The 13,764-nt window shown below is 32.1% G+C and overlaps 2 protein-coding genes and 1 long non-coding RNA gene across 6 annotated transcripts; 2 read left to right on the top strand and 1 right to left on the bottom strand.

The window, feature by feature from the left end:
- The first annotated feature begins 567 nt into the window (after positions 1–567).
- On the top strand, positions 568–9,360 carry LOC142241808 (SAM50-like protein CG7639). Of its 3 annotated transcripts, none has more exons than XM_075313634.1 (8): positions 568–589; positions 7,533–7,606; positions 7,673–7,794; positions 7,850–8,170; positions 8,226–8,337; positions 8,395–8,826; positions 8,930–9,056; positions 9,136–9,360. In XM_075313634.1, the coding sequence occupies exons 2-8, from the start codon at positions 7,544–7,546 to the stop codon at positions 9,285–9,287; spliced, it is 1,329 nt and encodes a 442-aa protein (XP_075169749.1). In that variant the 5' UTR covers positions 568–589; positions 7,533–7,543; the 3' UTR covers positions 9,288–9,360. The 3 variants fall into 3 exon arrangements, with proteins under 3 accessions (XP_075169749.1, XP_075169747.1, XP_075169748.1); XM_075313632.1 differs by lacking the exon at positions 568–589 and adding an exon at positions 597–693; XM_075313633.1 differs by lacking the exon at positions 568–589 and adding an exon at positions 611–693 and having other exon boundaries at positions 7,517–7,606.
- On the bottom strand, positions 4,933–11,968 carry pcs (SH3 domain-binding protein parcas). 2 transcript variants are annotated; one of them, XM_075313631.1, is made up of 5 exons: positions 11,342–11,968; positions 7,412–7,474; positions 7,171–7,348; positions 5,591–6,468; positions 5,307–5,490 (listed from the first exon to the last, which is right to left on the bottom strand). In XM_075313631.1, the coding sequence occupies exons 1-5, from the start codon at positions 11,387–11,389 to the stop codon at positions 5,440–5,442; spliced, it is 1,218 nt and encodes a 405-aa protein (XP_075169746.1). In that variant the 5' UTR covers positions 11,390–11,968; the 3' UTR covers positions 5,307–5,439. The 2 variants fall into 2 exon arrangements, with proteins under 2 accessions (XP_075169745.1, XP_075169746.1); XM_075313630.1 differs by having other exon boundaries at positions 4,933–6,468; positions 11,342–11,967.
- A 178-nt stretch (positions 11,969–12,146) lies between these two features.
- LOC142241551 (uncharacterized) lies at positions 12,147–12,598 on the top strand. Its single transcript, XR_012723685.1, has 2 exons — positions 12,147–12,327; positions 12,385–12,598. It is a non-coding gene; the product is annotated as an uncharacterized LOC142241551 (long non-coding RNA).
- Positions 12,599–13,764: the final 1,166 nt, after the last annotated feature.

Here is a 13,764-nt window from a genome sequence, read left to right on the forward strand (position 1 = left end):
TTTTAATTTATAATTTTGATTATTTCAGGAAAAGTAATCGTGAAAATAAAGTGATTTTCAACTCGAAAACCGAACATAGTACCCACCTTAAAGGTGGGTATTAAATTCGAGTTTAGCCGCTAAAATCGCTAAAGTGAAAACTAAATCAGTAAGAAAAAGGCATAAAATTATACATATTTGTTGCATGAAAGTGCGTGAGTGTGAGTGAAATTTCAGTGACCCGCACACCTCTACTTAATACTCACATTAAACTCGAACTTAAAGGTGCGTAATCGTGAAAAAGGACGATTTTAGCTGCTAAACTCAAACTTAATACCCACCTATAGGTTCAGGTTAAAAAAATGTAATGTTAGTTAGCGTTTGGGATGGCTCAAAAATACATGGAATGACATCTTTTAATACTAATGAAATATATTTCTAATGTATCCGGCATTTTTAGTGATAATTTCGCTAACAAAAAACATGTTTAGATTTAGCATTCTTTTTTGGCAATTAAAATTTTTTTTTTTAACATTAGCATTATTTCAATGCTGATTTACAAGCAAAATTCGTTGAGATCTGGTCACACTGCCTACAGCTGTTTACAACCGTAAGTATTTATTTTTAACATCCATTACCATTTAGCATTATTAGCAAACAAATAGATATAGTATATTCGGTAATAGTGAATCTAAATCCTGAAACTGTATACGGGTAAGGCGTATTTGAATTTTATTTGTGTGTTTTCTTGCCTTTTCTGTCAATCTGTTTCTTGGCTCGATAGTTTCCTCACAAAATGACGTGTGGAATCATTCGCGTTTTGTAGCTACCACTACTCTCTGCTGTTCGCTTTTGCTATAGGATACCACCGTATTTCTTTGCCCACACTAAAAGCTTAGTCGTATGTTAAAGTTATTATATAATTATACGTTACATACCCTGCTAGATGGAGCAATAAAAAGCTGTGTAGGTCTACCGCTATCCATCTTCATTCATATTCGTTATTCGCATGATACAGGCTACGCAGTTTATTGGTTAAAATTCGACGCTTCTAAGAATTTTCAAAATGTGTAGATTTTAGATCGGTTTTGACAAGATTTTTAAGACATAAACTCCTCTTTTGTTTCCTCTCGCTCTCGCCGCAATCAAGTAATTATTCAGACTGTTATATCGATATATCAATAAATCATTTCATGCGAGAATTGGCAGATTGTATAATATTCTACGGAATACATTGAAGAATTTTTATCTCTCCTACCAAAAAAAAATCATTTTTTATGTCATCTGGATGATTTAAGGATAATTTAATGTTTTAGTAAAATTTGCACCAAAGAGGTATAATTTTATATTGTTTTTATTTATTTGTCTTAGATTTTAGAGGCTAAAATCCAACTTAATACCAACCTTAATTGATAGTTTATATTTTCACACAGGTGTATTTTAAAAAGGTGTCCTCATATGGGGACAGAGAGTGGTATTATGTTTAAAATGGGCAAACAAAACGGCAATGTAAATAATATTAAAATAAAATACATTTTTTGGTTAAAAACAAAACAAAAGTATTTATATCATATTAAAATATAAAAGTAGAATCCATTTCAAACAAAAAAAAGCATAATGAAATCCGTTTTGTAGAAAAATAACATTAACCCACATTTTCATGAAGCTCCTTTAGTGCTACATTAGCTAAAGGGTTTTTAAACCATCCCAGCAAAAACTAGATAATCACAACTCATTACAATTTGAATTACCAGAAGTAAAACTCTCATTACACGTTGCATTACATTGGGATGACATAATATAACTGTAATTCTGAAGATTTTTCCATTAGAAATATATTTTCACAAATATTTCGTAATAATGGTATTTTAAATGAATGAATTTAACTCACTGGTTGTTACTGTGGGTTTTCTAGTTTAATCATGAAATTAATTTGCATTTAATCTTTTTTACATAAATTTATTCAATTTCTCTCTGATTTTCCCAGCATAATTTTTGCTAGGATATACTATGGACACAGCTGTCATCGTGCCTATATATTTCATACGTCAGTAAGGAAGTTAACTACTGAAAAATTTTCACTTAAAGTAAACCGAAGAAAACAGTTAACAGTTATGTCTACATTAAAATTGCGCTCAAATAATAAACATTTTTTTGATTAAAACAGAAAATAAATAAACCTAGCTATGCGTTTTAATCAATAAACACCTAAAATTATTAGCGTAGCTAGACCATTTTTCCCAAGGGGGGAATAGACTCAACTTATAGGTTCAATTAATGTTCCATTTCATAAAAATGAATGAAACATCAGACGTCAACATAACTACCCAACAAAAAAATTTGGAAGTTCTTCCAAAGGCACAACTTTAAAAGCATTTCCAGAAGATGCACTCCCAATGATGTTCTTTATTTTAACTACCCAGGAAGTTCTTTTAATTCAATTTTTTATAACTTGGGTTTTTCATACTTTTAATGGGTAATTTTAACTTTTTTTGTTTCAAATAAGTTAAGAATTCATAAAATGGTACAAACCATTAAAATTTTGTCGAAAAAAATGCTAAATCCAATCTGAAAAAATTGTGAATTTTTGAAAATATTTGAGGTCAAACGTTTCCGACAAGCGTTAGAATCCATTAAAAATTATAAAAAAGTATAAAAATTATTTATTTGAGAAAATATCACAGAATTTTTTAATTTACATCCAAAACATTGAATTCGGATCACACCTAAAGAAGTGATGCAACGGCTGTTGAAATGGAGGACTTCCGTCCTATGACAAGCCTATGTTAAATTTATCGCTTCAGCGTCAATTTTGCACCACTTCCGGATCCAAAAAGAACATTTTCATTACTTTTTTGTAACGCTTTTTTTGCTGGGTAGACAATTAATTTTTAATAAAGCAACTAAAAGTAGTTTCACACTTTTTCCCAGAAAAAAAAATTGGGAGCTGTTCTAAAGGCACAACTTTAAAAGCACTTCCAAAAATGTCATCACAAAGAAGTCTATTATTTTAACTACCCAGGAAGATTTTTAATTCAATCGGTTATGTTCTGGATTTCCCTTCAAATAGATTTCACCTTCCACTTTGATTTCCCACCAAACATTTTTGGTTGTTCTTGGTTTCCCATGAAACAAGATTTTTCGAAAATATATTTTTCAATTTAGTTTTTAATGGGATTTTATCACCCAATACCTATCAATCATATAGAAAACATATGAAAATTGAAAATAAAAGATTTATTCAAATCCTTTTTTTTTTTTGGAAATAAGAAAGATTCCACTTAAAAAAATTCCGTGAAAAGTTTCCCCGTCTGTGAGGGGAAAAGTAGCTTACAGAACAACCCCTACGGGAACAATTCCCCACAAGTCTTTCATGTGAAACCCAGAATATTTTATAACTCTTTCATATTTTAATGGGTAATTTTTGTTTCAAATAGGTTAAAAAGATTTAATAAAATGGTACATATTATTCAAATTTTGCCGGAAAAATGCTACAACCATTCTATAAAAATCGTTAATTTTTGAAAATATTCTAGGGCAAACGTTTCAGACAAGCATTGGAATGCATTAAAAATTATAAAAATTATTTAGGAAAATATCACAAAATTTTTTAATTCACATTCAAAACACTGAATTCGGATCACACCTAAAGAAGAGATGCAAATTCAGTGTAACGTTCTATAAAAATCGTTAATTTTTGAAAATATTCCAGGGCAAACGTTTCAGACAAGCATTGGAATGCATTAAAAATTATAAAAATTATTTAGGAAAATATCACAAATTTTTTTAATTCACATTCAAAACACTGAATTCGGATCACACCTAAAGAAGAGATGCAAATTCAGTGTAACGGCTGTTAAAATGGTGGACATCCGTCCTTATACAAGTCCAAGTTAAATTCATCGTTTCTGCGCCAATTTTGCACCACTCCCAGACCCAAAAAAACCTTTTCACTAATTTTTTGGCGACGCTTTTTTGCAGCATTATTAATATATGAATTTACGAAAGAATAGTTTTAATATCAATTTATATTTTTTAATTAAATTATGGAGCTATCTATTTGTCAAACCACGAACTTTTAAATTGGCTTGTTATAAGGTTCTATATTACAATCCCAGCAAAAACTTGGTAACCTCGTCTCGTTACAATTTGCATTACCAGTAGTAAAACTGTCATTGTACGTGGCATTTCATTGCGGTGAGTTGTATGACAAACTTATAATGCAATAATAAATACTTCTCAGTATTGTGTGATGATTATTCTCAATGTAATGCTGTTAATGACTTAATAAAATAAAAATATAGTTTTATTAAGGATAATTGTTAACGTAATTAAGCATCTAAATCTACAAATAAGTGATTACATATTAGATGATCATATGCTTTAAATGTACTATTTATTCATGGCCTGGGATGAAGTACTTTCCTTTGACTAGGAACAAGATTGCCGGGTAATGAAATTTTTTGCTGGGATTATTTATTCAAAGAGGCCATGGTGCAACTCTTTACACACCAAATATCTTGGGTCCATTTAATTGGTCTTCGGATTCACCTACAAGTGGAACGCGTCTTCTCCTTCACTTGTGACTCGTCAAAAGTATCTTGTCATAGAATCGCCATTGGAGCAAATATGAAATTTAAACTTACATTGCAAATCATAAATGACTATATTAAAATGATCACAAATTTGGCTTCGGTTTTTACATTTTCGATACCATTTATAATTTGCACATCAATTAGACATTTTTTCTGTTGATCTCCGGCTTTTCGATTTTTTTTTGTTCGTTCTAAACATGACATTTTTAATAAAAATACATTGAAGTGACCACAAATATAATTCGCTACAAACATAAATTTGTTATAGCCGTGTTTGTTATAAATGTAGTCATTTCTATGGATAATTCAAGGAATATCGTTGGGACCTGAAAATTCGAAACATTTAAATACAGAAATAAACTGTTTTAGAATTTAAATTTTATTAAAACATTTTTAACATTGCCGTTGTATTAAAGCTGCAATACTGGGGGTTTAATTGCTATATTTTATTATGTGTGGTTAGATCATTTGCAGTTACTAAAAATAGCTCTATCGATTTCGTTTTGTATTCATAGGTTATCCCATTATTATTATATAATAAATGAAATAGAAGAAAGTTGACTTATATACGTACATTTAAGATTGATCGAAAATGCTGAAAACTACACATAAATACAAATACTTATTTAAATTTAAGATTTGTATCGCAAATTTACAAATATATTACGTTACTCAAGCGAACGTCTACGTTGCTTATATAGTTTGTTACTTTGATAAAGTACTTCATTCGATAAACGTGACAATAAGGGCAATTCTCTCATTGATACATTAGCCATGGGCAATGGTTCTAATTTATTTAACATCTTCAAAGGTTTAATGGCGTGCTCAGGTGTGTTTGGCATACTGCTTACAGCACATGTCTCCGTTATTTGTATTGTAGGATTTTGTGGTTCGGACCTCTCTGTCGCCATTGAATCTACGCAAAGAAACTCATTTTTATTAAAGCTTGGTATATGTATATCATCTTGTTGCTTAGCACATTCTTTGAGCAACAGCAAATGATCAAGTTTATCTACCGTTGCATTGAGCTCATGTTCCCAAACATCTTGATGTTGCCCGTCACCGCCTTCAATAGGCCTAACCGCCAAAAACTTTACTTTTTGTCGTAATGTTTCCAAAACATTTTCGTCGACAAAGTTGGTTGTCTTATCTTCTGTGTGTTCACGCCCAGTTTCGAGTGCAGTGTGAGTTCTTATTATAACGTCCTCGTTTTCCAAATCGGAGTCTTCGGCCGAAGCTAGAGTCTTTAAAAACAATTCTTTATTACGTGCTTTCACACTCGGGCCAGGATTTTCAGATTTTTGTGATTGAACATCCAGAGATATTTGACTGTCGCTTATAGACGGGTAATCGCATTTTTCAAGTTCAATTTTAATGTCAGGCAATGGGGGCATTTGAGGTGTCACTGGAGAATTCAATTCAGCTCCAACACCTGGCTCTCTGGGGCCTGGCGGTGGCGTTCCCAGCAATGGTGGAAGATAGTCTCCTCGTTGACGGTGTATTTCCTCGCTAATATGTTCTAAATTACGCAAAGCCGTAGCATACGTGTTCTTGGCCGTTTGGATTTGTACTTGAAGTTCTTCGATGCGGTTTTTTTGCGTTTGAAGTTGATCTTGGCATATCTGTTTTTCTTCGAAGTACGGGCGAGCTTTAAGGATACTTCGACGAAAACGTTCTTCAAGCTGCTGAACTTTTTGTTCTATTTTATTAAATATTCTGGTATGTTTTTCATGTTCAGCGTGACATTCCGCCTTTTCCTTTTCCGCATCCATTACTTTCTGCGTTGCATGATTCAACATTTCTTGCCATGCATTATCAAACTGCCACTCATGAGAATTCGACATGAAGCGTTGTTCAGCTAATGCGACAGTTTCCTTCGCAGCGGCGTGTATTTCTTAAATAAAAAAAATACAGTAACGTTTTCGGTGAGCACTTTTTAAAATCAAAATGACTGCTAAGTAATAGCCAAGAGCCCTATGCCATATTGTTTAAAGGACAAAGACGGATCATACATACACTGCTAATAAATTTGCTAGCTATGTTTGTATTGTGTTATATATTCATTGGTGGTGGAACTATTTCTCGACGAGTAGGGTGATTGAAAATTTCTGTTAAAATTCAAGAATTAATTGAAATATCACACTATAATTCAAAATCTTTAGCAAATATTTTTACTTCTAAGTTCAAGTTCTGTTGAAATTGAAATAGGAAGTGTATTCATTACTTCAACATTTTAAAACGTTTCTATTTCGACTTTTATCAATTTATTTTTGAATATAAAAAAGGTTAATTTTTAATTCTGAAATTCATATTTCTCTATATTTAATTGATTAATTTTAGCCTGTTTTGTAAAGGCCATCGCACAGTGCTGTCTCTCAATACCATTGTATAGTTCAAGACAGGCATTCGTTTCTTTGCATATGCGCACAGAATTTTAGCCAACAAAAATAACTATATTTTTTTAGGCGCTCCCTAGAGGCGATCTTGACTTATAACTTCATGAATAGAAAAGCAGAAATGGCATATATTTACAGATCAAAAAACATTTAACAAATATAAAAGTCGATTTGTGATATACGATTTAATTTATATTCACCATTAGCTCGTTGGAATTTGACTGCAGCCTTTTGGCATTCTATTTGGGCTATTTTTGCCTTTTCCAATGCCTCATAGTATGGCCTTGCCTTATCAATGCAGCTTCCCAATTTTTTTGATGATAATTTTAGTCTTCGCGTAGATTCATTCAATAATATTCGAAATGTGGAATTTGCCTCCTGTAAATTTAGGAGACTAGCACAGTTAAATATATACATACATATTTATAATTAAAATATTACCTCTAATTCAATTTCTAACTTATTGATATCATCCGTTGCTGAATTGAGATTCTCCAATTCTATCTGAAAATAAAAAATTCAAAAAATAATATTCTATTTAATTAGTAATTGATATTTGAAGGAAATAGAAAAATGGTGCATCCAAACGAAAGGCGAAACAAGGAATCAACGAAGTTCGATCTTAAAAAAGTGTCGGTAAGAATTTATACATTAATCGCCCAAGCTCACACTTCTGACGCATAACTTATCCAAAATTTTAAGGCAAGAGTTGATCGCGTAAACGTCAGTGGTCTCCTACGTACTCACAATGACTATGTTATGAAAGCAGCTGAAAATCTCTTTAAAGCTAAAAATTTCCAAGAAGTTATGTTAGAGAGCATGAAGTAAGTATTGATATAGCCAAAGCTTTTAAAGTTTAATTTAACGTTAAATTTGTAGTGCCAAGTCTTATTTGCATGAATTGGGCATCTTCAAGGATGTCAGTGTCCACATAGATGTTAGTCGTTGTGAAAACGCATCCCCAGATGGCTACGAAGTAACATTTAAAGGGAAAGAACTGTCTCGTATCGTAGGATCTGTTGGCACTGAAATTGGTCAAAATGAGGGATCCTTGCGTACCGAATTGACAATTCCCAATTTATTTGGAAGAGGCGAAAGTATTTCTCTTCAGGGATCATACAGCAGTAAACGTGCTAATGACATTCAACTGAAATTTTGGAAATCCTTCTTCCATACAAAATATATGGAAAATCGACCAGAGTATGATTTGACATTAAATTTCTTAATTCATGTAAACAATTTTTTTTAATTGCAGAATATCCTTTTCCGTTTTTCGGCATTTAGACCGTTTTAATGTTAGCAAATTTCAAAATACAAATTTTGGGTGCATTGCTGAATTTGCTGTTAATACAATTACGCCGCTACAGGCAAGCGATTTAGTTTAATACCCGTTAGTTCATTAATATATTGTTCTTTTTACTTAGTTGACACACTCTTTGCAGTATGAAGCATCTATACGGGAACTCTCATTACTACAAAAGAATGTTCCAATGGCTATAAGAGAACATTGTGGACCAAAATTGGCTTCTTTGCTGCGTTACTCTGTTATTTTCGATCAGCGTGATAATCCGGTGTTCGCCACGCAAGGTCTAATGATAAAAACAATTAATGAGTACTGTGGATTAGGTGGAAATGTAGCATACATCAGCAATAGCACACATGCTGAGATAAGCGTTCCCATCTTCGGAGGGCTGGTTGCGCAATTCTGTGGTCGTCTTGGTGTGATAAAAGAAACAAAAAAGACAACAGTTCTACCACTGAGTAATCTCTTTTACTGCGGAGGACCCTTGACACTCAGAGGGTTCGAATATGGAGGAGCAGGGCCTGTCATTGATGGAACCCCCATTGGAGCTCAAGTAAGTTCATATTATTTGTTTTGACTAAAATTATAGTTATTACAATCTGTTTTATTTGCTCATTAAGTGCTATCACATATTTGTATTGACATTTATTTTTTAGACATATTGGTCGACAGGCTTGCACATATGGGCTCCGCTACCGTTTAACAAAGTGTTCAAAGGATTAGCGAACAATTTCCGAACTCATCTGTTTTATAATGTTGGCAATTTTAATACGTTTTCCACAGGTAAATAAATTCCTATTATTACTCTTTTCTAATTATCCAGCAATTAATTTGCAATTTTCATATTTGATATATTTTTCAGAAAATATCCGTACAGCTGCAGGAGTTGGATTGGCCTTTAAATTAGCGGAACGGGCACGAATTGAACTGAATTATTGCATTCCTATGCGAAAATGTATGGGCGACAAAGTCAACAATGGCTTTCAATTTGGCATTGGTTACGAGTTTGTTTAAATTATATGAGTATTTAATTTCATTCAATGTTCTACGTGCATTATAATATAGAAGTTTGTCATTGTTCGAAATACCCTGAGAAGTTTTATTCAGATTTGACAAAAGAAAATCAGAAAAATAAAAAGTGCATATGAAGTAATAAATTCAGTTAGTTGTCCACATTAACAGAATCTCCAAAGCAATGAAAAATAATGTAAAAAAATATTTTTTGTACTCCCGACAATATACTGATCTCCCTTTTTTATACATCTGGCTCTCGTTCAGCACCCAAAAATTAAAAAATACTAATTTCTAAACATCTTTGAATACGCACACAAACGAAACTTATTTTCAATAGAAAAAAAAAATCGAATTGATGTAAATAAATCAATTCTAATGATTTTGAATTCGAAAAATATTATTTTAACTTAAAATGAAATCCGGAAGAGTACAATGACCACAAATCAACTGCGTCTCAAGTTAGATACAGTGGATGTACCAAAACTGTACACTGAGGTAGAAGAAAACTTAAGACTACGCCAAAAGATCGTATAATCAAAAGAACTATGCAACAATTCACTCAAATATCACTTAAGAAATTAAATTAAACTGGATAAATCAACAATAACGATCAGATGTAGAGCTTAAGAAATCGGAGTGTGATTATACAAAAATGTCAAATGCTGTCGGAAGTCTACAAAAACGTTTTGCCCCATCTAATATTGTCATGAGCATTCTGAGAAATGTTATCTGCATGGATTATTCAGAGCGAAATGGAATGGATTCAGATGTAAAAAAAATTAATTTCCGATGAAAAATTGCATATGCTTCACTGGCCCTACTATAAACGTCATAAAATTACCTTTGGAAAATTGTAAAACGAAAAATTGGTATTAAATTTCTCCATTTGAATCTGAACCATAGTTAAAAGTTACAAAAACATTAGATATTTTTTTAAATAAATAGGACGCTCATATTTTTAAATAATTTTATAAATTATCAAAAAGTTTTTGTCGTTAGTTCCCTTATTCCCTTACATCACAACAACATAGCGTTAAAGTCTTAGTTTAAATATTTTTATTTTCATTATAATTTCGGGTTGTTTTCAACATGGCTATAGTATCAACTATTAACATTTATCATTAAAAGTACAAAAAACTTTAATTATTTTTAAATATATAAATAGGACGCTCTTATTTTTAAATAATTTTATAAATTATCAAAAAGTTTTTGTCGTTAGTTCCCTTATTCCCTTACATCACAACAACATAGCGTTAAAGTCTTAGTTTAAATATTTTTATTTTCATTATAATTTCGGGTTGTTTTCAACATGGCTATAGTATCAACTATTAACATTTATCATTAAAAGTACAAAAACTTTAATTATTTTTAAATATATAGGGTGCAAATGTTTTGAACAGCACTGTACATGTCTCGACTGATTTTTCCAAATTTCAAAATAAAACCTCTTATTAACCGATCTTACTCAAAGTTAGCAGAATCTTCTATGGTAGTAACTATACCTGCGAAAAATAGTCGAAATAGGTTCAGATTTCAGATAGACCCCATATATTTGTCACCATTTTATCAAGAAACTGTTTACAATATACTCATGTAGTAACCGATCTTATTCAAATTTAGCACAGGGTAATACAACTCTTAGATTTCAAAAATAGATAAAACTCCAATAAATATGTACCGCTCCATTGTCTTAAATACAGACATAGATTCAGTTTATAGGTTTATCTCCATAGCTTATTTTATTAATATCCCTTAAAGTCCTGGGTTCGCGTTAGCCAACTTTGGACTCTGTCCACAGAAGAAGCTCTCAAGCCCCGAGAAGCTCGTCCACCTATTAAAAACACCTATACGCCAATTTTCAAACTAGGCTTTTCTGACAAATTTTTTACTTTACATTTTCTCTTTAAAATGTCATCTCCTACAACTTTTTTAATCACCTTTGCTAAAGTTGATTTGTTCCCTGTATTGGTCTTTAATATATTCGGGAACTATTCTTTTCGGCTTGTTTACATAGGATTAAAAAAAAAACATAGTTTTAATATAAATTTATTTACCTTTATACGCGGGTCCAACTCACTGCCTTCCTCTGTAGGGATTGACATTTTGATGGTATATATGCACGTGATCGTATTTTAAGTTTCAGAATCTCTCATTCATCAAATGTTAGGAAATTAATGGTTTCAACATTAATAACATACATAGAGCTCCGCTTCCTGAATTTAGACGTCACTTCTTTAATTTGGAGGCTGACAACGTAAGTTGGATGGTGTTCGTTGAGTGTTGTCGTTGTTGTTGGAGTGTTGTCGTTCGAGATGAAATTATAATGCAGTTGGATGGTGTCAATAATAATGATGTGAGTTGGGCAATGACAACACTTATTTTGTCAATGGACGGACACTATATGGCAAAATTTGGTATCCGGGAGTTGGCAACATTGACAAAAAATACATCATTTTATGAAACAAAATGGAAACGAAAAAAAGCAAAGCGAATATAATGGTTAATTCCAGGTGGTCTGCACAAAAACTTCTGTAGATTTTCAAATAAGCACACTATTCGCCATAATTACACGATAAGATGTTTAAAATTACACAAATGAATAAATAATATGAACTATTTTTATTTTTTCGTGTGAGCTCTGTAGTGTACTGTTGTTTTCTATATTTTTAATCAGGGATGAAAAAAAGATGTATGGTACAATTCCCCAGACATTGTTGCCATGATATGAAATTATAAAAATCTTTTTTTTTCGGATTGTTCAAGTTCAAACTTTTTCTCCTTTTTGTTGACTGGGAGTAATCCCTGCCAGCATTTCAAAGTTCCATTTCAACCTCATCGTTACCACAGACTCTTAAATGTCACTTCAACCATCATGAAAAGGTACATCAAAAAGTACATGCAAGTAATTTGCCATCCCTACTGTTAAAAAAGCCATTTTTTTTTGTGAAACGCCAAGCGCAACCAGCTTGTTATATTTTAATTAAATAAAAATGAAAATAAAGTTCTGAAAACATAGATTATACGCTTAAAATTGTGAAAGGTATATTGGTGAACAATTTGGTGATTTTCCAAATGGAATAAAGTGATTGTTTTTCAGATATTTTACAGACATGCTGCCTCCATGGAATAAAAACACTGGTTGATAGACGCAGCAACATGTAACTCGCTACTTGTAACTCAACATCATCATTAATGCCAAAAATTATGTTAAATGTAATGTGATAGTGGTATAAATGTTATATTTTTAAGAATTTGTAAATGTTTAATCAAATTAATAAATATCTAAACAAACGTGTTTTACTCGACCACAATGATTCTTTTACAACTATCTTAAAATGCACTTTTTCTGATTGTTTGGAGGGTCTCCTTATTGGCGTCGTTCTAAATTGATCTATAAAGGCACCCAATAATTGCACTCATGCGAAACATTTTTGTAGTAACTTGGCGTGGTACAACTTCTCAATAGTGACGGCGCTTTTCCGACGAGTTTTTGATGTCGTATATGATTGTTTTCGACGTAGTGGGGATTCTCAAAAGAGTCCCCAAATTCAAAAAATGTTGGCAGGGATACTACGTTCACACTAAATGTGGGTATTAAGTTCGAGTTTAAGGTGGGTATTAAGTTCGAGTTTTGCCGCTAAAATCGTCATTTTTTCACGATTACTTTTCTTTAATAATCCATTTTAAGGAATACAAACTTTGTGAAAATTTGCTTTGGGCAATTCCCCATCAAGTTGTAATAAAATTTACAACAAATATGTATAATTTTTTGCCTTTATAACTGATTTAGTTTTCACTTTAGCGGCTAAACTCGAACTTAGTACTCACCTTTAAGGTGGGTATTAAGTTCGAGTTTAGCCGCAAATTTTCACTAAAGTGAAAACTAAAACTAGTAAAAAACGTCATAAAATTATACATATTTGTTTCAGATTTCATTATAACTTGATGGGGAATATCCCAAAGCAAGTTTTCACAAATTTTATATTCCTTAAAATGGATTATTAAAGAAAAGTAACCGGTAAAAAATGACGATTTTAGCGCCTAAACTCGAACTTAATACCCACCTTTAGCCGCTAAAATCGTCATTTTTTCACGATTACTTTTCTTTAATAATCCATTTTAATGAATACAAACTTTGTGCAAATTTACTTTGGGATATTCCCCATCAAGTTATAATGATTTCATTATAACTTGATGCAACAAATACCCTGCCAGCATTTCAATGTTCCATTTCATCCTCATCGCTACCACAGACTCGTAATGCGCTTTACAGACTATCAGTTATTCCGACGACAGTGCTCGTGTCGAACATATCCCATATATTGTGCACATTATAAGTTAAGTCCGAAGGCATAATCGATACTGCTGCTTGTTTATGGGATCGATAACACATTTGCCGATTATTTAGTCATCGCCGACAAGTCGTATCGATCCGACACACTGTAAGAATCCTTACAAACACCGACATTCCGTCCGG

This window comes from Haematobia irritans, chromosome 5 (genome assembly GCF_050003625.1).
Source record: "Haematobia irritans isolate KBUSLIRL chromosome 5, ASM5000362v1, whole genome shotgun sequence".
Lineage (NCBI taxonomy): Eukaryota > Metazoa > Arthropoda > Insecta > Diptera > Muscidae > Haematobia > Haematobia irritans.

Bases quoted from the DNA above. Each gene is read 5' to 3' on its own strand.
- pcs (XM_075313630.1), bottom strand. From the start codon at position 11,389: ATGTCAATCCCTACAGAGGAAGGCAGTGAGTTGGACCCGCGTATAAAG. The intron at 7,475-11,341 runs GTAAATAAATTT...TTTTATTTTCAG, and splicing joins AGTTGGACCCGCGTATAAAG to ATAGAATTGGAGAATCTCAA. The intron at 7,349-7,411 runs GTAATATTTTAA...CTAAATTTACAG, and splicing joins AGTTAGAAATTGAATTAGAG to GAGGCAAATTCCACATTTCG.
- LOC142241808 (XM_075313634.1), top strand. From the start codon at position 7,544: ATGGTGCATCCAAACGAAAGGCGAAACAAGGAATCAACGAAGTTCGAT. The intron at 8,171-8,225 runs GTATGATTTGAC...TTTTAATTGCAG, and splicing joins TATATGGAAAATCGACCAGA to AATATCCTTTTCCGTTTTTC. The intron at 8,338-8,394 runs GCAAGCGATTTA...CTTTTTACTTAG, and splicing joins ATACAATTACGCCGCTACAG to TTGACACACTCTTTGCAGTA.